Source organism: Myxocyprinus asiaticus, chromosome 21 (assembly GCF_019703515.2).
Source record: "Myxocyprinus asiaticus isolate MX2 ecotype Aquarium Trade chromosome 21, UBuf_Myxa_2, whole genome shotgun sequence".
NCBI lineage: Eukaryota > Metazoa > Chordata > Actinopteri > Cypriniformes > Catostomidae > Myxocyprinus > Myxocyprinus asiaticus.
The window spans coordinates 3,586,771-3,611,809 of NC_059364.1; the positions used below are offsets into that span (position 1 = coordinate 3,586,771).

General features: G+C 39.9%; 2 protein-coding genes across 7 annotated transcripts in view; one reads left to right on the plus strand and one right to left on the minus strand.

Annotated features, from left to right (window-relative positions):
* Window positions 1-23,895, plus strand: part of LOC127411934 (Kruppel-like factor 18) — a 317,765-nt gene extending 293,870 nt beyond the window's left edge. Inside the window, exon 2 of the transcript XR_007892367.1 lies at window positions 23,879-23,895. The gene's annotated coding sequence lies outside the window, so the exon portion shown is untranslated. The remainder of the gene's footprint in view (window positions 1-23,878) is intronic.
* The window catches only part of LOC127411914 (signal-induced proliferation-associated 1-like protein 2), a 212,625-nt gene that overhangs the window by 46,884 nt on the left and 140,702 nt on the right, over window positions 1-25,039 (minus strand). For all 6 annotated transcript variants that reach the window (XM_051647814.1, XM_051647813.1, XM_051647812.1 and 3 more), the window contains 2 exons: window positions 16,211-16,462; window positions 4,072-4,224 (listed from right to left, as the gene is read on the minus strand). In XM_051647814.1, the coding sequence (XP_051503774.1) occupies window positions 4,072-4,224; window positions 16,211-16,462 (405 nt within the window). The remainder of the gene's footprint in view (window positions 1-4,071; window positions 4,225-16,210; window positions 16,463-25,039) is intronic.

Genomic DNA, 25,039 nt, shown 5'->3' on the forward strand with positions numbered 1-25,039 from the left:
GAACATGCTGGTGAACCTCATGAGAATGTGAAAATTGAGTTAAATCAATCAAATAATTAATGATTCAATCAATTAACCATTGTGGAATAAGCCCAACGATTTGGGATATTCAGTTTTCAATGTGTGCAATGAAAGTGCAAAGTGCATTGATTTCTGATCGAACCATCCCACACTGGTAGCCGTGACAAGCGACACTCTGTAATTTATGTCGGTGGGTTGGTTTCTATTTGTCATGTTATGCTGGGTAGCCCCACTCATAGCGAATTCTCATTGTTCCAAAATCATGCTCTTCAATTTCTCAGCATCAAACATGGTTAAGAAATCAATTGTGGAAGATGTTAAAATATTTTCTTCTATCCCAGCTTAATATGCAAAGACAATTACAAGCAAACCATTTGTAGAATAAAATCCCTAAAAAGTGTAAAAACTGTGACTTTGTCAATTTCAATATTGCTCTTGTTGTTTTGAGCAGCCCATCCAGCACAATACAGCAACACTGGCTAAACCAATGAGAGTTTTGGGCTGGACTATCTGTACGTTCAACCAATGAGAGACGTATGGTGTCTTCGGAAAGCAGTTTGAAAATGTTTTTTTTTTTTTTTTTTTTGGCTATTGTATTTTCAGCTTTAAAAAACATTGAATATTACAGTATATTACCAGTTCTCCAAGGACAACCCTTAAAAGAATGCAGTCTGGATTCATGAAATCGAAGTCATGAAAATACAAACTACAAGCAAAACGTGTGGACACACTTGACTGAATTTATGTTTTCATGATCTTTAAAACCTTTTGATCTAAAGGCATATGCTTAAATGCATAGAATACATATTGTAGATGAAAATAAGTCGTTTATTTTGTATTATTTAAATGGATAAATTTGGACCGAACATTGAAGGAAAAGCAGCCAACAAGTGTCCAGCATACATGTGAACTTCAATACTGTTACAAAAGCATCCCAGGATGCACATAATGAAGTTGCTTGAGAGAATGAACAGTGTGCAGAGCTGGAATATAGACAAAGATGGACAACTTTAAAGAAACTTGAAGAAGTTGTTTAACAAGAAGGTGCATCCAGACTTTTTAGTATAACACTCTTCAAGTGTGCAGAGCAATGCGAGCAGGTAGAAAGCTCAATTAAGTTCATTCATATGCCATTTGTACTACAGTATGACAGCAGGGCTTTCTCTAGTGGCTTCCGACACAAAAAAATACGGGCTCTGGTGGCTTCTGACAATTCGTCACGGGCTGACACATACTGTACACACTTACACAACCACTACTGACCTTCTGTCAAGCTCAGGGGGACTGGTTAATGTCTGTCGATGTTTAGAGCACAGCTTTGATGGCGAGGAGGCAAAGGTTTTCGTCAGTGTTGGACCAGTAATGTGAAATTTGCACTAGTAGTGTGTTGCATGAAATACTTACAGCTGTGCTAATTTTGGACAGAGTTATTCTTATAAACTCTAAATGTTTTGTTGTTGGATTGCTGTCTGTGTTGAAGAAGTTACAGCTAATAAGTAATCAATTACTAATTATTTTTTTCTACATTGTAACAGGATTACTGTAACAATTAGTAAATACAGGTGCATCTCAATAAATTAGAATGTCGTGGAAAAGTTCATTTATTTCAGTAATTCAACTCAAATTGTGAAACTCGTGTATTAAATAAATTCAATGCACACAGACTGAAGTAGTTAAAGTCTTTGGTTCTTTTAATTGTGATGATTTTGGCTCACATTTAACAAAAACCCACCAATTCACAAAAAATCTCAAAAAATTAGAATATGGTGACATGCCAATCAGCTAATCAACTCAAAACACCTGCAAAGGTTTCCTGAGCCTTCAAAATGGTCTCTCAGTTTGGTTCACTAGGCTACACATTCATGGGGAAGACTGCTGATCTGACAGTTGTCCAGAAGACAATCATTGATACCCTTCACAAGGAGGGTAAGCCACAAACATTCATTGCCAAAGAAGCTGGCTGTTCACAGAGTGCTGTATCCAAGCATGTTAACGGAAAGTTGAGTGGAAGGAAAAAGTGTGGAAGAAAAAGATGCACAACCAACCAAGAGAACCGCAGCCTTATGATTGTCAAGCAAAATCGATTCAAGAATTTGGGTGAACTTCACAAGGAATGGACTGAGGCTGGGGTCAAGGCATCAAGAGCCACCACACACAGACATGTCAAGGAATTTGGCTACAGTTGTCGTATTCCTCTTGTTAAGCCACTCCTGAACCACAGACAATGTCAGAGGCGTCTTACCTGGGCTAAGGAGAAGAAGAACTGGACTGTTGCCCAGTGGTCCAAAGTCCTCTTTTCAGATGAGAGCAAGTTTTGTATTTCATTGTCCAAGGTCCTAGAGTCTGGAGGAAGGGTGGAGAAGCTCATAGCCCAAGTTGCTTGAAGTCCAGTGTTAAGTTTCCACAGTCTGTGATGATTTGGGGTGCAGTGTCATCTGCTGGTGTTGGTCCATTGTGTTTTTTGAAAACCAAAGTCACTGCACCCGTTTACCAAGACATTTTGGAGCACTTCATGCCTCCTTCTGCTGACCAGCTTTTTAAAGATGCTGATTTCATTTTCCAGCAGGATTTGGCACCTGCCCACACTGCCAAAAGCACCAAAAGTTGGTTAAATGACCTTGGTGTTGGTGTGCTTGACTGGCCAGCAACCTCATCAGACCTGAACCCCATAGAGAATCTATGGGGTATTGTCAAGAGGAAAATGAGAAACAAGAGACCAAAAAATGCAGATGAGCTGAAGGCCACTTTCAAAGAAACCTGGGCTTCCATACCACCTCAGCAGTGCCACAAACTGATCACCTCCATGCCACGCCGAATTGAGGCAGTAATTAAAGCAAAAGGAGCCCCTACCAAGTATTGAGTACATATACAGTAAATGAACATACTTTCCAGAAGGCCAACAATTCACTAAAAATGTTTTTTTTTTATTGGTCTTATGATGTATTCTAATTTTTTGAGATAGTGAATTGGTGGGTTTTTGTTAAATGTGAGCCAAAATCATCACAATTAAAAGAACCAAAGACTTAAACTACTTAAGTCTGTGTGCACTGAATTTATTTAATACACGAGTTTCACAATTTGAGTTGAATTACTGAAATAAATGAACTTTTCCACGACATTCTAATTTATTGAGATGCACCTGTATTTAAAACCCAACCTTTGTTGCAAGGACAATCTATCCATGTCTATCCCTCAACTGTGCTGTTGTACAAAATATCAGCACGGCTGTGATTATCTGCGACTGTGTGCTTGCAGTCAAATCACAGCTATTCTGATATTCAGTACAACAACATGATTGCGAGTGTGATATTGCTTAAATAAATAGTATATAAATGCTTATTAAATCAATAAAATCATACTAAATAAATTAAGAATAAATAAAAATACTCCAGCCAGGTCTCCTAAGCAACCAAATTGGGCCGGCTACTAGGGAGGGTAGAGTCACATGGGGTAACCTCCTCGTGGTCGCTATAATGTGGTTCTCACTCTCGGTGGGGCACGTGGTGAGTTGTGTGTGGATGCAGCGGAGAATAGCGTGAAGCCTCCACACGCACTATGTCTCTGCGGTAACGCGCTCAACAAGCCACGTGATAAGATGCGCGGACTGACGGTCTCAGATGCGGAGGCTACTGAGATTCATCCTCCGCCACCCAGATTGAAGCGAGTCACTACGCCACCACGAGGACCTAGAGCGCAATGGGAATTGGGCATTCCAAATTGGGGAGAAAAAAATATAAAAAATAAATAAATAAATAAATATAAAATAAAATAAGTTAAAAAAGCTAATTAAATTAATGCTAAATAATGATTAATGTATTTCTTATTGATGTATTTTATTATATTTTATTTAGGATTATATTTAAATTTTATGTAAATATAATTTCATTTGTTAATATTAAATTACATTATAATAAAAAAATACAAATTATAAAATAAAATATTTATTAATATTGAATTAATATTAAAAATCAAAATGATCAATGTAATTGTATTATTATTAAACCATACAAAACAATTCTATATGTGTGTGAGTTTATCTTGGTGTGTTACCCGTCGTATCCTGGCTGCTGGCTCCAGGTGACGCTCCCGCAGGGTCCCGGGTCACTAGAGGAGGACTGGTTACTTGGTGAGCTGCGGTAATGTTGAGACGTGTCTCCTTTACTGCAGGGCGAGATCTGAGGGTTTTCTATGTCTTGAACGCTCCTGAAGAGAAAGAGAGATTGCATTTGAATTTCCATTTATATTACACATCTGTACAGATAAAGTCATTAGAGGAGGACGATTATAGCAGATCCATTGAACATGAGTCATGAGAAATTCAACATGGCATTTTTAATAAACACGTTGTGGATCAGAGAAGCTCTTGAGGCAGAAAGGTGACGTCAGATGACAACTGAGAGCTTCACATTATCACGTCTGATCGAATCACTCGATTTCTGTTAAATCATAATTTTCTGTAAAGCTGCTTTGAAACGATGTGTATTGTGAAAAGTGCCATAAAAATAAAATTATTGACTAGTCTTCAGCGACCTGGCTCTTCATTTAGATGCTGTTTCAGTGCCATGTAAAAAAAAAAAAAAAAAAAAAAAATTTTTTGGTGGAGGAAAATGCTCTTCTAGTCTCTTCTAGCACTTTCAAACTAAAATATATTAGTGTGGGCGTAGCCTAAATTACCTCAAGTCTAGATTATTGAAATGCATTACTGGGAAGATGTCCTGCAAGTTCAGTAAATAAACTTCAATTGGTTCAAAATGCAGCAGTCGGAGTGCAGGCAAGAAATATGATCACATTAGCCCCATTTTATCATCATTACATTGGCTACCTTAAAATTTTGTATTAATTTTTAAATTGTTAACTACGTACAAAGCTTTGAATGGTCTAGCTCCGCAGTACTTAAGTGACCTTCTACCGCGCTATATTCCATCACGTTCATTACGATCGCAAAATTCTGGTCTGTTAATAGTTCCTAGAATATTAAAATCCACAAAAGGAGGTAGATCCTTTTCAAATTTGGCTCCTAAACTATGGAATAGTCTCCCTAACACTGTTCGGGACGCAGACACACTCACTCAGTTTAAGTCTAGACTAAAGACACATCTATTTAGTCAGGCATACACCTAATGTATCCATCAACTCACAATTAGGCTGCTTTAGTTAAGTCTGCCGGAACCAGAAACCAGAAACATTGATCATGATCTATAACTCTGCAATAAATTGAATGGCATCTACGCTAATGTTATTCTATTTGTTTCCCTGTCTCAACCTCGGGATTCAAATCCCATATGATTCATATCCCGAGGTTACCAGAGTGGGCCAGATCCAGCTCCGTTCCTGCTCGGTGTTGGACTCCACTGCTACGTGTCGCTGAGTGATGACAACAAACTACAGCCGGTTAAATCCAGACATCACTTCAGTCTGTTATGATGGACTTCAGAGGATGAACTGATGCCAACTAAATGCATCTATGTGAACTTCTGCAGTTAATCCAGGATGAACTTCAAAGACATTAGTCATTAATCTTACAGTTCATACAAAATCTTTGTTTAAACATTGTCCCTTAACATTTACTTAGTTTACTCATTTTAAACAATGACTTGCACTATACATAATTAAGTAATACTGGCATTATATTCATGATGTTAGTCAGAGGGGATCTGGCCCCCACAGTGAGCCTGGTTTCTCACAAGGTTATTTTCTCCATTAACCAACATCTTATGGAGTTTTGTGTTCCTTGCCACAGTCGCCTTCAGCTTGCTCACTGGGGTTATAAATACAATTATTATTTATTTATTTATTTTTATACACAATTTAAAATCATATTTGATCAAACTATACAATGATGACTCTACGGCTGTATAGATATTACAGTTTCATTTTCTGTAAAGCTGCTTTGAAACGATGTGAATAAAAATAAAAATGACTTGACGACTTAAATTTAACAAAATTCCAACTGAATCTAACTAAATCCTACACATTAATTTCTTACATTAGCCCCTTTTCCACCATCAGGCCAAACTTTTCTGAGCACAATACAGAATGGTTACAGTAGCATTTCCACTTGAACACGGTTCGGCACGGCACGATTATAAACCGTTCTCTGCAAAATCTATTTTATTATATTTAATTTAGGATAAAGTAAATCTAAAAATAATTTAAATAGTTAAAATTAAATACATAAATAAAATTAATATTGAATTAATATAAAAAATTATTGATTTAGTTGTATTATTATTAATTAAAGCTATACCAAACAATTTTATATGTGTGTGAGTTTTACCCGTCGTATCCCGGCTGCTGGTTCCAGGTGGCGTTCCCGCAGGGTCCCGGGTCACTAGAGGAGGACTGGTTCCACCATCGGGCTAAGCAGTTCTGAGCACTGTACGGAATTGTTACAGTAGCTTTTCCACTAGGTTCGGCACAGCGCGATTATAAACCGTGCTCGGCACGGAATTCTCGGCACGGTTTGCTAACCGTATTCAACCGTGCTGGTTGGATGGCTTTAGTACGTGGTGACTCGTTTAGTGTATCTTCTTGATTTTATTATGATGGTTTAACTAGTATTTTAGCCTACATTAATATTTCTACACACCTTTTTCATCAGGGCAGTTGATTACTAGCTCATTTAAACTCAAAATATATCAATATATTCTCATATTCTCATATAATCCTTATATAATATTTTGTCAATAAATATCCTTTTTAGCTAGTCTGGGAACTTTTACCTTTCTGCATGTTCGTGTCCGATGGCAAACACAAGCCCTCAGCAAATGATGGTGAACCTCTGTGTATTTGATGTTTGTTAGCAGAGTAAAACCAGGGGGAAAAACAGTCCTTAAAACTGGAATATGTGATCATTCTCCATAGCGCGCCACACTCGCTCCAATGTTTACCTCTCATGTTGTCACCAACAGACGGATCTGTTATGTACATTCTCCTGATTTCACCACACCACAGTGGAAAAAGTACTGTAACCGTGCCATATGGCCCAGATCGCCATGGAACGATACGGTTTTGCGATGAGAACTGTTTGGCCTGATGGTGGAAAAGCGGCTATTGATGAAGCTGCTTCCTTGACGGCCTATTCCTATTGTGATAATCATGCCTTTTCTCATAATATAGTGATTTTTTATTTTTTCTCAAAATATTTCTAATTTATTCACACAATATAACGGCATCAATCTCCTAATTTAATGGCATTTATTATTGTAGCATTAAGACTATATTCTCAAAACACAACTGCTTTAATCTCATAATGTTATGGCTTTTTTACTCATAAATGTAATGACTGCTCTCAAAGCATAGCAACTTTATGTTAATGTGCCACTAAAATGGCATTGCACTTCATATCCATGTTGAGGAAAGCAGAAAGAAATGATAAAATATAATAAAGCACATTTGTGCAAAAAATCATAAACAGAAATTGAAGTGACTGACTGCAGTTCGTTTTGCTTTCAAGTGTCATTTAGTGGTGAGTAAATATCAAATCACACTTTTATGATGTACATTAATGGTGTTTTTTGCTTGTGTTTCTTTTGATTGTATCTGTCCTTCTCTTATACGCCATCTAAAACCACAAAACATGGATTTTGAGCCAGAAAAGCTGAAGGAGGCCAGTTTCTCTTCTTGCCTTCAGGAACACAGGCAGGCACCAGTCAGATGTCTACTACATCCAAGCGTGTGTGTACAGCTCTATTTATCAGACTTCTTTGACTGCCAGTAACTGACATCATCATTGACAGACTATAAGATCATTTGTCCCTCCAACACACAAACACACACCATAAAACTGACACTATCGAGCATAACTGGCCGGCCACTTTGTGCCCCAACACTGCCTTGGGGGGGAAAATGCTGAAATGAATGTATCACTGTGACACGGACACAAATAGATGTCTCGAGCCCAAAAATGCCTCCAGAATCTCTCGGTCTCTCAATCTTTGTTTCCATTGTCTGTGCTTTTGCTGTAGTGATGTTTTGTGCTCTCTATTTAATCACTGTATGGAGTTGCAGTGTGCCAGTTTCTATGTCATTTCTCACAGAAAATAGAGAGATACCGAGTTTTCCTGTAGAAAACATGAGTGGTGTTTGCCCGTGCAAAAGACACCTAAGCTATGCTAGGGTGTGGTGGGTGGTTGCCAGGGCATTGTTATGCAGTTGCTAAGGTGTTCTGAGTGGTTATCCACATGTTGCTATGCAGTTGCTGAGGTATTCTTGGTTCTAGAGTGTTCTCCTGTTCTAAAGCATTGTTGGATGTTCTAGATCAGGGCTACTCAACTTCGGAAAGGTCAGGGGCATAAACTGGATTCCTGTACCCTTGAGGGCTGCACTCTTAATTTATATATATATATATATATATATATATATATATATATATATATATATATACACACACACACACACACACACACACACACACACACACACACATACACACACCAATCAGCCACAACTTTAAAACCGCCTGCATAATATCGTGTAGGTCCCCCTCATGCCGCCAAAACAGCTCTGACCCGTTGAGGCACGGACTCCACAAGACCTCTGAAGGTGTCCTGTGGTATCTGGCACCAATACGTTAGCAGCAGATCCTTTAAGTCCTGTAAGTTGCGAGTTGGGGCCTCCATGGATTGGACTTGTTGGTCCAGCACATCCCTTACATGCTCAGTCGGATTGAGATCCGGGGAATTTGGAGGCCAAGTCAACACCTTGAACTCTTTGTCATGTTCCTCAAACCATTCCTGAACAATTTTTGCAGTGTGGCATGGCGCATTATCCTGCTGAAAGAGGCCACTGCCATCAGGTAATGCCTTTGCCATGAAGGGTTGTACGTGGTCTGCAACAATCTTTAAGTAGGTGGTATGTGTCAAAGTAACATCCACATGAATGCCAGGACCCAAGGTTTCCCAGCAGAATATTGCCCAGAGCATCACACTGCTGGCCTGCCTTCTTCCCTTTGTGCATCCTGCTGCCATCTCTTCCCCAGGTAAACGACGCACATGCACCCGGCCGTCCACATGATCTAAAAGAAAATGTGCTTCATCAGACCAGGCCACCTTCTTCCATTGCTCCATGGTCCAGTTTTAATTCTCAGGTGCCCATTGTAAGCGCTTTCGGCGGTGGACAGGGGTCAGCATGGGCACTCTGACCAGTCAGAATTTGTCCTTCCTTGGACCACTTTTGGTAGGTACCATCCACTGCATACCGGGAACAATCCAAAAGACCTGCCGTTTTGGAGTTGCTCTGACCCAGTCGTCTAGCCTTCACAGTTTGGCCCTTGTCAAAGTTGCTCAGATCCATACACTTGCCAGTTTTTCCTGCTTCCAACACATGAAATACAAGAACTGACTGTATACTTGCTGCCTAATATATCCCACCCCTTGACAGGTGGCATTGTAATGAGATAATAAATTTTCACCTGTCAGTGGTTTTAATGTTGTGTGTGTGTGTGTATATATATATATATATATATATATATATATATATATATATATATACACACACACACACACACACACACACACACAGATGAAGTAAGAAGTTTACATACACTTAGGCTGAAGTCATTAAAACAAATTTTTTAACCACTCCACAGATTTCATATTAGCAAACTATAGTTTTGGCAAGTCGTTTAGGACATCTACATATAGATATAGATATAAAGAAATATATATCTCAGAGTTTCCGCTAAGAAACATTGGTGCCGGCCAATATGTCCGGGAATGAAAAAGTTTGCTGGACAAATTGGAAAAAATCAGGTCATCTCATTTCAGTATTTATTTTGCGATGTAAATGCGATGGACTATGCATAATAATGTGATACGGACTAATTTATAATACATTCAAGTCAACTGAATGATAAACGTTTGTTCATTATAATGGCTTTTTCATTTTAAAAACAAAATGGCCGTTATGGAATCGTCTAATTAAAAAAAAAAAAAAAAAAAACATTCAATAATGGGTAAAAATAAACTAAACAGCAATTTGCCACATATCTTTTCATTTATAGATAAATATTAAAATAACAAATCGTTAGGTTATGTCATATAATTTCTATTGGCCAATTACCTTGGCTCTTTATTTTTACAGCTATTTTTATGCAGTTACTCACCTCAATCTGGGTGGTGGAGGACAAGTCTCAGTTGCCTCCGCTTCTGAGACAGTCAATCCGCGCATCTTATCACGTGGCTTGTTGTGCATGAGACCGCGGAGACTCATGCTACTCTCCGCGATCCACGCACAACTTACCACGTGCCCCATTGAGAGCGAGAACCACTAATCGTGACCACGAGGAGGTTACCCCATGTGACTCTACCCTTGCTTAGGAGACCTGGCTGGAGTCATTCAGCACACCCTGGATTTGAACTTGCGACTCCAGGGGTGGTAGTCAGCGTCAATACTCGCTGAGCTACCCAGGCCCCTGCTTTTTGGAGCTTTAAAGTTCTGGTCACCATTCACTTGCATTGTATGGACCTACAGAGCTGAAATATTCTTCTAAAAATCTTCATTTGTGTTCTGCAGAAGAAAGTCACACACATCTGGGATGGCATGAGGGTGAGGAAATTATGAAAGATTTTTAATTTTTGGGTGAACTATCCCTTTTAGTAATTATTTAAACATAAGGGGTGTAACAGTTCGATTTTCTGATATAGATCAGTTCTGTTGTCACTGTGATTGTCAACTAACAAACATCATGAGTGTTCAACATCACATACACCGGAGATGTGTTCATAAACAAAAGCGATATATCCAAAATTAGCACCAAAAGTCCTCCAGTGATAAGTCATAAAGATTTGTTCACCCACCTAAGCGTTTTGCGCCGAAGTAGATAACTAAAAATCATTTGTGTGAAGGCGTCTCAACACAGTCACAGCAGGAAAAACTCTTATTTTTTCCTGTAAATACTGTCATGACGAGTACATACTGTATCTCTGATTAGCTATTCAAAAGATTGGACAGATTCGCGCTGTTAAGAAACTCTCAAGTGAGATTGCGAACGTGCAAGTTTGATTGACAGACCGCGCTTGAGCGCACATGTGCTGTGTATGAACGCGCGCGCAGACCGACTGCTGCTCTCATAACGCCAGGCTCAGATATTTTTTTATTTTTTTTATTTGTAACATCCTCTTACAGTTGAATTCCCTCTCTAACGTGATTCAGCAATGTAAAAAACTAGCGTAAATCCTCAGGAAAATGGACACCTCACAATTCATACAGATTTGATAGGCTGCTGATCTAGGGAACTATCAGTCTCTACTTGCAATTTTTTTCAGATAAATCTGCAAAAACTTCCTACTACCAGAACAAGATCAACAGCACCACAGACACTCGCAGCTTGTTTAGAACATTCAACACATTTCTCTGTCCTCCCCCTCCACCGCCTGACACATCACTGACAGCAGATGTCATTTTTTTACTAATAAGGTTATAACCATCAGCAATACATTCTTAGCACCTCACCCTGTCAAACACCCGTCTCCTGTATGCAACTCCTTTGTCTCTATGTTCTCTCCTCTGACTGACGCTGAGGTCTCTAAACTCCTCCTCTCCAACCACCCCACCACCTGTTCCCTTGACCCCGTTCCTTCTCACCTTCTCCAGGCCATCTCTCCATCCATCTTACCTGCACTCACTCACAAAATTAACACATCTCGACTTACAGGCACTTTTCCCACTACATTTAAGCAGGCTCAAGTAACCCCGCTGCTGAAGAACCCCGCACTTAACCCCACACAAATTGAACACTACAGACCAGTCTCTCTCATCCAATTCATGGCAAAAACATTTGAAATGGCAGTTTTCAATCAAATATCTGCCTATCTCTCACAGAACAAGCTGCTGGATGACAATCAGTCAGGCTTCAAAAGTGGACACTCCACCGAGACTGCCCTGCTGTCTGTCATTGAGTCGCTGAGACAGGCGAAAGCTGGATCCAGATCATCCATCCTGATTCTACTGGATCTTTCTTCAGCCTTTGACACAGTCAACCATCAGATCTTACTCTCCACCCTCTCTTCGCTGGGCATCACAGGAACTGTGCTTGACTGGTTTAATTCCTATCTCTCAGGTAGGTCCTTCAAGGTAGCCTGGAGAGGTGAGGTGTCCAAGTCACATCAGCTACCTACTGGGGTACCTCAGGGTTCAGTGTTTGGGCCACTTCTCTATATACACAACATCACTGGGACCCATCAGTCAGGAACATGGTTTCTCTTACCACTGCTACGCTGATGACACGCAACTCTACTTGTCTTTCCAGCCCAACGACACCACAGTGACTGCTCGAATCTCTGCCTGCCTGGCAGACATCTCGGTCTGGATGAAGGAACACCACCTGCAACTTAACCCAGCCAAGACCGAACTCCTTGTCTTTCCAGGCAACCCTGCTGTTGAACACAACATCACCATGCAGCTGGGTGCAACTACAGTAACGCCTTCCAAAACGGTCAGAAATCTAGGGGTAACCATCGATAACAAATGACATTTCACAGACTACATCTCAAAGACCGCAAGATCATGTAGATTTACACTCAACAATATCAGGAAGATAAGACCCTTCCTCTCTGAACATGCCACACAACAACTTGTTCAGTCACTTGTTATACCTAGACTGGACTACTGTAACGCTCTCATTGCAGGCCTCCCTGCATGTGCAATTAGACCCCTGCAAATGATCCAGAATGCAGCAGCACATCTGGTCTTTAATCAACCAAAGAGAGCACATGTTACACCACTCCTTGTCTCTCTTCACTGGCTGCCGGTTGATGCACGTATCAAGTTCAAGGCTCTGATGCTGACATACAAAACAGTCACTGGGTCTGCTCCAGCATACCTAAAATAATTTCTGCAGAGCTACACGCCCACTAGAAACCTACGGTCGGCTAAGGAACGTCGTCTTGTTGTACCAACACAAAGAGGCACCAAAACACTTTCCCGGACTTTTGGCTTCATCATACCACGTTGGTGGAATGACCTTCCCAACTCCATCCGTGAAGCTGACTCACTTTCTGTCTTCAAAAAACAGCTAAAAACACATCTTTTCCATGAGCACTTAACCAGTCACTAACAAAAGTGTTGCACTTTAATCTGTTTTGAATGCTATTCTGATGCTAGTGAAACTTTGTAATATGGCACTTTTCATACCACTGTCTCCTTAAGATGATTCGCTTATGTGTTCCTCTTCTGTAAGTCGCTTTGGATAAAAGCGTCTGCCAAATGAATAAATGTAAATGTAAATGATAAATACAGTATATTTCTGATGATGATATCATAACACAGGCTGCAAAAGATCACTCGAGGGCCACATGTGCCCTACGGGCTGTGTGTTGAGTTACGCTGTTCTAGATGGTCACCAGGGAGTTCTGAGTTGTTAAGTGGTTTCTAGGTGGTTGTTAGGTTGTTGCTATGGTTTTCTGTGTGGTTGACAGGATGCTCTAGTGATTTCTAGGATGTTCCGAGTGGTTGCTAAGGTGTTGCTAGGGCATTCTGTGAGGTCGCTAGGTGGTTACAAGGCTGTTCTGGTTGGTTACTTAGTGGCTGCTTGGATGTTCGGGCTGGTTGCCAGGGTACTCTCGTGGCTTCTAAGATGTTCTGAGTAGTTGCAATACGGTTACTAGGGTGGTCTGGGTGGTTGTTAGGTGGTTTATAAGGTGTTCTGGGTGGTTGTCAGAGTGATTTGGTGGTTTCTAAGATGTTCTGAGTGGTTTTCAGTTGTTTTTTAGGATGTTTTGGTTGGTTGTTAGGAGGTTGCAAAGGTATTCTGGGTGGCTGTCATAGTGCTCTGGTGGTTTCTAGGATGTTCTGAGTGGTTGCTAGATGGCTGCTAGGGTGTTTTGAGTGGATGTCATGTGGTTTCTAGAATGTTTTGGGTGGATGTCACATGGTTGCTAGGGTGTTCTAAGTTGTTGCTAGGATGTTCTGGGTGGTTGCCAGGGTGCTCTTGAGGGTTCTAAGATGTTTTGAGTGGTTGCTATATGGCTGCTAGGGTGGTTGTTTGGTGGTTGCTAAGGTGTTCTGGGTGGTTGTCATGGTGCTCTGGTGGTTTCTAGGATGTTCTGAGTGGCTGTCAGGTGGTTTCTAGGATGTTTTGAGTGGTTGTCACGTGGTTGCCTAGGGTGTTGTGGTTGGCTGTTAGGTGGTTGCTAGTATGTTCTGGGTGGTTGCCCTGGTGTTTTTTAGGAAGTTCTGAGAGATTTCTAGATAGTTGCTAGGGCGGTCTAGCTGGTTGTAAGGTGGTTGCAAAGATGTTCTGGGTGATTGCTAGGGTGTTGCGAGTGGTTGCCAGGATGCTCTACTGGTTTCTAGGATGTTATAAGTGGTTGCTTGATGGTTACTAGGCTGTTCTGGTTGGGTACTTAGATGTTCAGGGTAGTTGCCTGGGTGCTCTTGAGGCTTCTAAGATGTTCTGAGTGGTTACTATATGGTTGCTAGGGTGTTCTGGGTGGTTGTATGGGTGCTCTGTGGGTTTCTTGGATGTTCTGCGTGGTTGCTAGATGGCTGCTAGGGTGTTGTGATTAGTTGTCAGGTGGTTTCTAGGATGATTTGGGTGGTTGTCAGGTGTGTTCTGGGAGGTCGCTAGGTGGTTGCTAGGTGGTGTGTTTGCCAGGGTGCTCTCTTGGCTTCTAAGATGTTCTGTGTGGTTGCTGTGTAGTTGCTATATGGTTGCTAGGGTGGTCTGGGTGGTTGTCCGGTGGTTTCTAGGATGTTTTGGGTGGGTTGTCAGGTGGTTGCTAGGGTGTTTTGGGTGGTTGCTAGAGTGTTGTGGTTGGCTATTATGTGTTTGCTCGGATTTTCTGGTGGTTGCCAGGGTGCCCTGGTGTTTTTTAGGATGTTCTGAGTGATTGTTAGATTGCTAGGGTGGTCTGGCTGGTTGTTAGGTGGCTGCAAAGGTGTTCTGTGTGGTTGTCAGGGTGCTCCGGTGGTTTCTAGCATGTTCTGAGTGGTTACTAGATGGTTGGTATGGTGTTCTGTGTGGTTGTCAGGTGGTTTCTAGGATGTTTTGGGTGGTTGTCAGGTGGTTGCTAGGATGTTCTGGGTGGTTGCCAGGGTGCCCTGTTTAGTTTTTTTTAGGATGCTCTGAATGATTGCTAGATGGTTGCTATGGTGGGCTGGCTGGTTGTTAGGTGGTTGCTAAGGTGTTCTGGGTGGTTGTCAGAGTGCTCTGATGATTTCTAGGATGTTCTGAGTGTTTACTAGGGTAATCTGATGATTTCTACGATGTTCTGAGTAGTTGCTAGGGTGTTCTGAGTGGCTGGCAGGTGGTTTCTAGGCTGTTCTGCGTGGTTTTCAGGTGGTTGCTAGGGTGTTCTGGGTGGTTTTTAAGATGTTCTGAGTGATTGCTTGTTGATTGCTAGGGTGTTCTTTGTGGTTGCTAGAGTGCTCTGGTGGTTTCCAGGATGTTCTGAGTGGACTTTAAAGGGATAGTTCACTCAAAAATGAATTTTTTGTCATGGTTTACTCACCCTTATATTGTTCCAAAAACATAGGAACACAGAACGAGATAAGCAGAATGCATGTAAGATTGTATGTAACATTGTGTGAAAGAAAAGGCTAACATTCTGCCTAACATCTTTTTTATGTTCCACAGAAGACAGAAAATAATATGGGGTTAAAACAACATGAGGGTGAGTAAACAATGACAGAACTTTCATTTTTGGGTGAACCCCTTTAAGTGTGAACAACTGTAATAGTGATGCCTGTCTTAGCAAACACCACTAATAAGAGAGAGAAAGAGACTGTGTGATCAGGGAAGTCCACAGTCACTCCACATTACCGAAGCGGCTCGCAGCTCTCTCCACATGAGGTCTCACAGAATTGGCAGGAAAGGTCATCAACGTCACGAGGAGTTTCCAAGTGAGAACAAATGAGCACATTATAACAAATCACATCTAAAGGTATCTCAAACACACTCTTGCATACTAAACACAGAAGCCCGGGCAGGAAGAGTTCGTGATTTTATGGGTCAGTAAGGATATATCAGGATTGTATTTGCGACTCTGCTCTCTAGATTTGTGTCAGCCATTAAAAAAAACATTGATTGACCACTAATAATACAACTAGTAGTCTCTAATAAGACATATACCATCCTGTCTTATAGGAAACAGTTATTAACCGTCCATTGTAGAGAAGTAGTTCAAAGAGGTGGCAGCTAAAAAGATGAATTTGAAGTAATTGGAGATGTGGCAGTGCTCGGCAATACCTGGGTCCATCGGGCAACTTCCTGTCGAAAGAGGTGCTTCGCGGGATGGCAGTCTGAGCGTGCTGGAGCATCTGTTGGCACGGCAACCGATCAGGACCCTGTGTGGGGGAACCGCGGGGGAGAGGCTGGCCGCTGGTGGGCACACGGTGCCACGTGGTGTTTCTTTTGAAGGGAGTCTTGTACTCGCATGGAGTTCCTTCACTGTCTAGCTTATACTCCACCATCGGGATGCGGTACAGCTCTGAACAGCCCCTGTGAGAAAAAGATCGAAAGGGTTATAGTAGGGCTGGGCGATTAATAGAATTTTATTTTCAATTACGATTTTGGCTTCCAACAATTGTGAAAACAAGATAATCGAAATAAAACGATTACTGTGCCGCATTCCGTTTCGCAATTAAACACCCTGGCGTTATATCTTTAAAGCATCCTTTATTAAAGTTTAAATGATATGGAAGCGGGTTATGAAATAAACTCAGAAACTGGCATTTCTCTATGTGGTCAGTGTCGCGTCTATAAGTTGTGTGAAGTGATCGGGGAAGAGATTGAATCTTCTCGCGGCTGATTCACACTCTGGCGTGGGTGTTGCAGCCAGATTATAACATGATGGCTCACGACGTAGTGAATCAGAATATATATGTAAAATTCACTGTGTGTATCTTATTATGAAGAAAGCTCTATTAAGAAGAGAAAGTTTGTTTTTTGTGAGTTAAAGATGGATTGAAGTGAATATAAAGGTGAGAGAGTGTAGTCTTAGCCCATTATACACTGGAACAAAATACCTTTTTGATTAGTTTTTGGCTTGTTTTCCAAAATAATATCTAAAACTCCTTAAAAACAACGTACATTTACTTTAGGAGCTATACTGCAGAACAAAAAATTGTTATCGGAGAATGTTGAATAATATATTTAATCAAGGCTCGACATTAACGCTTGTCCGGGACAAGTGGATTTTTTGAAGGGGCAAGTGAAAGAGAATTTTATTTGCCCGACCAGACAAGCAGACTGATTAAAATGTCAATAACAAAAAAAATAACCAGCTATATTTGTGATAGCCAAGGCCAGTGTCACTTATTACAAAGTTCATATTCTTATTCTGCTGTTGAAAATAATCCAGAGCACATCATTTTATAATTCACAAGTGATCTAGTAAAAGCTGCGCCCTGTTTGATTGACAGGTGGTGTATGTGTGTGTGCTGAACATGCTCGCGCTAATGCGCACCTGAATGGTCAAATACATTTCAAAATTCTGGCAAAATGCCCATCTTGGTGAGGTATTCATGTAAACACAGAGAGTGATGTCTAAAGTGAACGTAAACAGCGAAGAAAAAAGCGGATTTGTATTAAAATGTCGGACTTGTAAGTGTAAATGTAAGCTAATAGACCTGCTGCTGTCTAGTGTGCCATTATAATAATCAAACATAACAAGAAAACGAGAAAACACTTACTGCTCTTGACTGAGTAACTTTAGTAGCTTTAATAAGTACTGATGTATTATAATCATACAGTGAAGACCAGTAGTAGTTTTATGTTGCATTTCATTCTGAAAGTTTACTTGAATTGATAGCCTACTGCTGTTAAAAACTTTTAAAGCTGTTACAAAAAACACAGTTCTTAATTTGTATTTTTTTCTATTAATTGCTGTTTTTTTTTTCATTGTTATTTTATTACTGTTTACTAGTCTTGAATAATTACTTAACTTGAAACCATTCTTCCATAATTAACAAATTACTCAGTGTTGTTATTTATTGTGGTTTTGAAGCTGGTATTGAGAATCGTCAAATTTCACTAAAGGCTACTGAATTTTTGGTATTGTGATAATGTATAGCCTTTATTGTTCATGCTAGATTTTGCTGCAATAACAAGATGACAAAGTAGATCTCATTACATAGAACTATAAGCACCACTGCTGTAAATGATGGTGATAGAGGCTTTCCTTTATTTGACTACCAAACATAACATAAAATAATTACCATATGACAATAGCCTCCTCCCCTACCCAGTGCAGTTTACATTTCACATTCAAGGAAATCCACTGTTAAAAAGACACATTTTTTTCCAAAGTTCAATAAATGCATGATGTTTCTAAAGTCAATTAGTAATCGTGCTAAATAATCATGATCTCAATATTGACCAAAATAATAGTGATTATGATTTTTGCCATAATCGAGCAGCCCTAGGTTATAGGTAGTCAGTAAGTAAATGAGCAGTTACTGTGATAAAGTACATTTAAAAATGTCTGAATGTCACTGCATTAGATATAAAATATCAAAGCAAATGGCATTTACTGTAAAGAAACACACTGTTCAAAATGAAGACATAAATGTTTTAGACAATTGTGGTTTTCAGTTCTTAGTGGAACGTGTCCATAATTCATGTGCTGAACTCTAGTGATGTTTTGTACGTAAACAATTCGTTTTTTTTTGAATGAATCTTTTAATTGTTCTCGTTTTTCTCCATAAACTGACTCATATTTCTCATTCACTGGCATCTCTCCCTTTCGAAGCCAATAAGCTCTACTGCTTTTAATGCCTGTAAAGACTGATTGGCAGAAGCCAATAGCATTCGAGTGTGGGCTGGGAAGCAGCATATCATTGGTTTCACCCGCTGAACGAATACGCCCGTCACTGAACCAGTCGAGTCAATCATTTGAGTCTGAACGAGACGAGACATCTCGTTCATGAACGAACTTAATTTACTGGTACACTAGTTCATGAACGACATGAATGACCTGGTCATCTCATTTGTGAACAAAGATCTGCTGATTGACTGAACAAGAGAAGGCATGTCATTCGTTCAGTTTGGCATGTGAGTCAATCCAGTTCAACAAAGAGAGAAAGAGGTGAAATGCACTAAGACAAATTTATAGGTATGCACAAAACATAATTCCCAAATTATGAATGTGTAAAAACTACTGAAGACCATACAGGTAAAATGACATGAATTACGAATGGAAATGCTGTGCTTTGTTTGGTGCACAGTGTAAGATATTTAGGCTTTTCTTCAACTTTTTGAACGTCTTGATAAAGTGAAGCCTAGCATTTGACAAATATAGGAAAAATGAGACCTGCCATTTGTAGTGAAAACGGTTATGGTGTTTGGTGTCTTCATGCATTTGTAGACATGCAAATTCCATTTGTGTTGCTTTTAAAGCATTTGAGAGCGGGCTGTGAAGGAGCACATGATTGGTCTGACCTACTGAACGAATATGCCCTTTTACTGAACTAGTGGTCAGTCATTTGAATCTGAACAAGACGAGACATTTCGTTCATGAACGAACTGAATTAATTCAGTCATCTCATTCGTAACTGAGGAGCTGCTGTTTGCTGGATGAATTATGAATAAAAGTGAGTGATGACCACACATTACAATGACATACGAACATTATTGAAACTCTAGTATTGTCTTTTTTTGTATAGCTTGTTAAAAAGTTGTGCTCAGCAGTTCACAGCAGTGTTGTAGTCAAGTCACTAGATCTCGAGTCCGAGTCGAGTCACCAATATTGTGTCCAAGTCGAGTTGCCAATAACTGCATACAACCATGATTTACGATTTTGTTCCACATCTCTTTCAATTTTCTACATATGTGCTGCCACAGTTTCCAAAAAATCCTATATGCATTCTACACAAACTTGTGCAGGTAAGTGTTTTTTCTGAGGTGAAAGTTTTGAGAGGACTTGAGTCACAATGTGTTCATTGTTAACTGTTTCTGTCATTTGATTTGCTCATGTCTCTTACATTGTCAGTAAGCATCAGAATATCATTCTTACAGTAAGACTTTAATCATGTATTATGCACCACCGACCAAAAGGCAGACTATTTGTATGAATAAACAGAGGCAGAATTATTTTGCATTATAATAGATTTGCGACAAACGCACTCTCTGAACGAGAGCAGGGAGATTTGAGAGTGCGTGTCCAGTTTTGAGTGAAAGCAAAGGAAATCCACGTGCGAGCGCAGAGATTCACGCTTGTGCAACTGGTACATGGCATGATATGCATGCGGTCTCAAGCCATAAAAAGGCAGAATGCAAAAGTTAACGGTTGTAATGAGTCCTCACCTCCAAGTCAGAATGCACCCAATGCTCAAGTCCAAGTCCAAGTCATTAGTGTAAGTCCGAGACAAGTCACGAGTCATCAATATCTCAACTCGAGTCAGACTCCAGTCTGAGTCCTGGAATCGAGTACTACAACATTGGTTCACAGTATGATAAATATGCTTTGTTGTCATTTGTGGGGAAACGCTTATGATGCTTAAACACTCTGCAGTGCTGAAGTCTCTTAGTATGTTTTTGACGCAGATTTTAATAAACAATTATTAGACCAGTTCCCCTCGTGAATGACTTTGTGCTTCTGGTTCAATGTAAATATTTGTTCAAAACGTAAAAGACGGACATTTGTCGCCATCTACAGGTGTAAAGGTGTAATTTGCAGAAATCTGTGAACGCACTACTTTACTCCACCTGTGGTTACTCTGCTCGACACCTGTTTGAACTTGATGGGAACTGACCTCATCACAAAAAATTACGAAAATTTCTAAAATCTCTCAGAAAAGTAAATTATTTCTAAGAAAATCTCTAGCATTATTTGTTTGCAGATGCCACTTGCTTTGATATTTAATTATGTAATGCTATGACATTCAGACATTTTTAAGTGTGACTAATGCCTAGTGTACACTACTTTCCTTTGATGTTTTGAGTAGGCGACTGGTTTGCGACGAGAATTCTCTGATCTCATGACAAAAGATCTTGTTGTGTGCGCACTCCTGTGACATGCAGATATGAGTCCCAGACGCTGCAACAGTTTTCAAAACTTTTTTTTTTTTTGCTTTCTCATCTTTTACTTTTTTGCGCTTTATTATCATTCAGTAAAACACATACGACCAGGTGTAATGGTGATGTATAGTGTGTACATTTGTGATCAGATCACCCAAAACTCATCTTAATACCAGTGTACACATGGTCTAAGTCGGGGACGAATGGTTGTGTAGTTGATACACTACAGTCCTGAAGTGTTCGCACCAGCACAATGAAAAACCGGACTCTGAGTCACAGGGCGCCGACTGCAAGTTGTGTAGTGTAAGCTTGGCTTTAAGTGTCCAAATACTTTTAAGAGCCACTGTATAGTAATGTCTAAGAAGAAATAAAAAGCCGGCAAAAAATATTGAGGAGAAACAAAAGGACGTCAGATTGGAGAAGCTGGGCGAGGTGTGGGGTTCTTGGGTTGAAAGAGAAAGAGCCTGAGGTTAAGAAAACAGTCTGCTCTTCAAAACCAAAAAAAAAAAGCAATTCAACTCTGGAGCTATAGTCTCGATGAAGCTCTTCGGTGTGAGGGTCACATTCTCTTGATTTGCATAACTAGCCTACATCAATTAGATGTAAAAGACAGTTCTGAACATCTAAGAAGGTGAAGTCCTACATCGACTGATATGTGTTTTAAATTGAGCTGCATACATCAGATATTTCCCCATTGCCCTCTGGTTATCGTTGACCTTGCAGTGCTCATATAGGCAGTGAATGCTAGACGCTATGGTAAGTTTCTGGCAGAGTACCTTGGCACGAAAAATGCAGCACAAACACGGCAATGCAGGCCATCCTCAGAAGATAATTTTTATGAAGAAATTATGCTGAAATGCATTAAAGAAATGTTCTTGGTTCAATACAAGGTGAATAGCTATCCGACCGATGGAAGTGTAAACAGGCCTGAAGGCTTTCTGCCTACAGTAGAAACATGACCCAAATTTAATTTAGGTGCAAACATTTTATAGATTCAAAATGTTGTTTTTGAAACGCACTTCATCCCATATGGCCAATAAAGCAAAATCAGTTACTCCAAGCATTATGTGTTTTTCTCCAAGAAAAATGCTTAGAAAGACTGTTAAGCAACTAATGGAAAGCTGGGATATTTGGTGTTTAGACCTGTAATGATGCAGTCCAGATCTTTGCAGAATAAAATTTCTAATATCTAAAAACTAGACATAGGTGATGCACTAAGTGAAGATCCACATGCGTCACTTATTCCTAATAGTAGCATGTTTTGGGACTCTCCAAAATGGACATTTGGACATTGTTATATTTAGGGTGAATAAATACAGGTACATTACTTGTTTCAACATTATTTGCACTACAGACAGTTGTTTTTTTGGACATGACAAACTAGCTTCATAGCATGTAACCCACATTTGGTTTTCAACCATTTAAAATACGTCAAATTTAACAATTTACGCATGGAGCCATATTGAGAGCCACATATTTAACTATGTACAGCCTTAAGTATGAATATACAAAAAGGAAGGTTTCTTCTGAACCAGAATCTATGATGATATTTAAATATATTTAATACTTCTGGAGTTACAGTATAGGCACTCCAACTTTGGAAAAACAACACAAAATGTGTTTGTTTTCCCCAATTTTGGACTCACACAATTGGCATATAATGCAACAAAGGGTGCTTAAGTAAACTGATTTTAGTAAAAGACCTACCTATCTCTGTGTACAAATAAAATAGTGATGCTGTCACTTTTCTAAGGTTATTTTTTTTTTTACCTGTAGTTTTGCTCCAAATCATAAGCGAAAATTGTCATTTTGGCCCCCTCTACAAAAATAATGGATTACTCAGAAAATATTGATTCATGGCAGTTCATTTTTTGGCTTTCATTGTCATTTATGTTTATCTTTATTTAGAAAAATGTTGATTTGACATGGAATAACCCAGTTTTCTGTCCAAAATACCACGCAATACAATATTTTTGCACATATATCATGATAAAACCAAGGTATTCTTTAAAGTACCTTGTAGTACCATGTAAATATCAATGTATCATGATATTACAATCTTATAGCATCACTGTAACATGGCACCACCACAGTACTGCCTCGAAAGGGTGGGAAATCAGAAGGAAAAACATAAAAAACAAGACTTTCGCATCAAGCACCCTATTTTCACATCTCTTATTTTAAAGAGCCCATAGATGCATTTATAAGGTTGTGCAGAGTTCAGTCTGGGCTGGTGAAATATGGGTCTAATATTAGCCTAACCCAGTGAATCTATTTATTTACACAAGAGCAGCAGAATATGGCCTTAACCCTCTACAGTCCAGAAGTGGTTTCCATCATCTACATATGGACATCTTTAAACATGCCACCCATACATTAAACTAGTGAGAGAGAAAAAAAAAAAATTTCAAACGTGGCTATACTGAAAATGATGCTCACTTATGGACTGCACATATAAACAGTGGGTAAATATTTTCCGTAAGATTTCAGACTAATCAGAGAGCGTGAGTAATATTGCATTGGCTCTACTCTTCGAATTTACACTTGAAACTTGAGATTCATGATGTACTGTATATAAGAATGTGCCCATTTTTATACATGTCAGTGAATGTTTACATTGTGCCATATACAATGTAAAGTAATGGGTAACTGTTTTAAATCCAGGCTAATGTTTTGCTAAGCTTTTCCTTTAAGTGGGTATTTTTTTCAGTTCCATACGTAGTTGGACACGGTGTTGACATCTGCATCAACATGAAATGGCTTTCACAACCCATTTTACTTTCATAATATGACGTACTTCAGAGTGAAACTGGTTAGTCAAAAAGAAAAAATATTGGGGGGGACTCTTTTTCTTTTTCTTCCCTTTTTCTCCCCAATTTGGAATGCCCAATTCCCAAGTCCTCGTGGTGGCGTAGTGACTCGCTTTAATCCGGGTGGCGGAGGACGAATCTCAGTTGCCTCCGCGTCTGAGACCATCCATCCACGCATCTTATCACGTGGCTTGTTGAGCGTGTTACCGCAGAGACGTAGCACGTGTGGAGGCTTCACGCTATTCTCCGCGGAATCCACGCACAACTCACCACGCGCCCCACCGTGAGCGAACCACATTGTAACGACCACGAGAAGGTTACCCCATGTGACTCTACCCTCCCTAGCAACCGGGCCAATTTGGTTGCTTAGGATACCTGGCTGGAGTCATGGGAATAGATTGGATCTTGAAAAAGGGGCGTTATATTTCAGAATTAAGTCGCTTTGGGTAAAAGCGTCTGCTAGATGACTGAATGTGAACTGGTGGTGGATTTCCAAAAACATAGGGTGGCAGGGGAAGACTCATTCATATTTATGAGTAAAGTGCAATCTGGTTGGTTAGGGTTAGGGTTGGTTTATAGTTTCTCCGACCAATCAGGTACCGCTTTCCTGATGAATATGACGTAATCATCCAATCAGATATCGCTTTACTCATGAATATAACAACTCTTCCCATGCCATCCTAAATTTCGTAAATTCACTGAGGGTAAGGGTTGAAAAAGTAGAATTTGCACCATCAGCCAAAAAGGAAGTAGATTCAGAGATGGAGCAAGTAAATACTTTTTGATGAAAGATTACGAAGACATTCTGTCATCATTTACTCACCCATGGCCATGACATAAATGACCACAAAATTGCTGTTTGGACTATCCTTAGTCCTAAAACAGCAAATATTTCACAATCAAGGGATAATAATCATTTATTTTAATGCACATATTAAAGAGCAGTCAAATCGCCTAAAGCAGGGTTTATCAACCACTGGGTTGGATCACTGTCTGAGGGTCGTGACATCATCATTTCAGAGCAGCAGTCCCAAGTAGGGTTGACACCCATCCCGTAAAATACGGGGTCGTAGAAATGTCACGTATTTAAGCTGGTCCGATAGCATCACTGCAAAATAGTTCAAGATAACTAATTTAATCTTGATATTCGATGGAAATTGTGCTTACGGTGGGTAAGGGACCGTCTTAAAAGTCCACACATTGTGCTAAAACGTGCTCAAACTGTGGAGGGTGTGGTAAGTACCGTCAG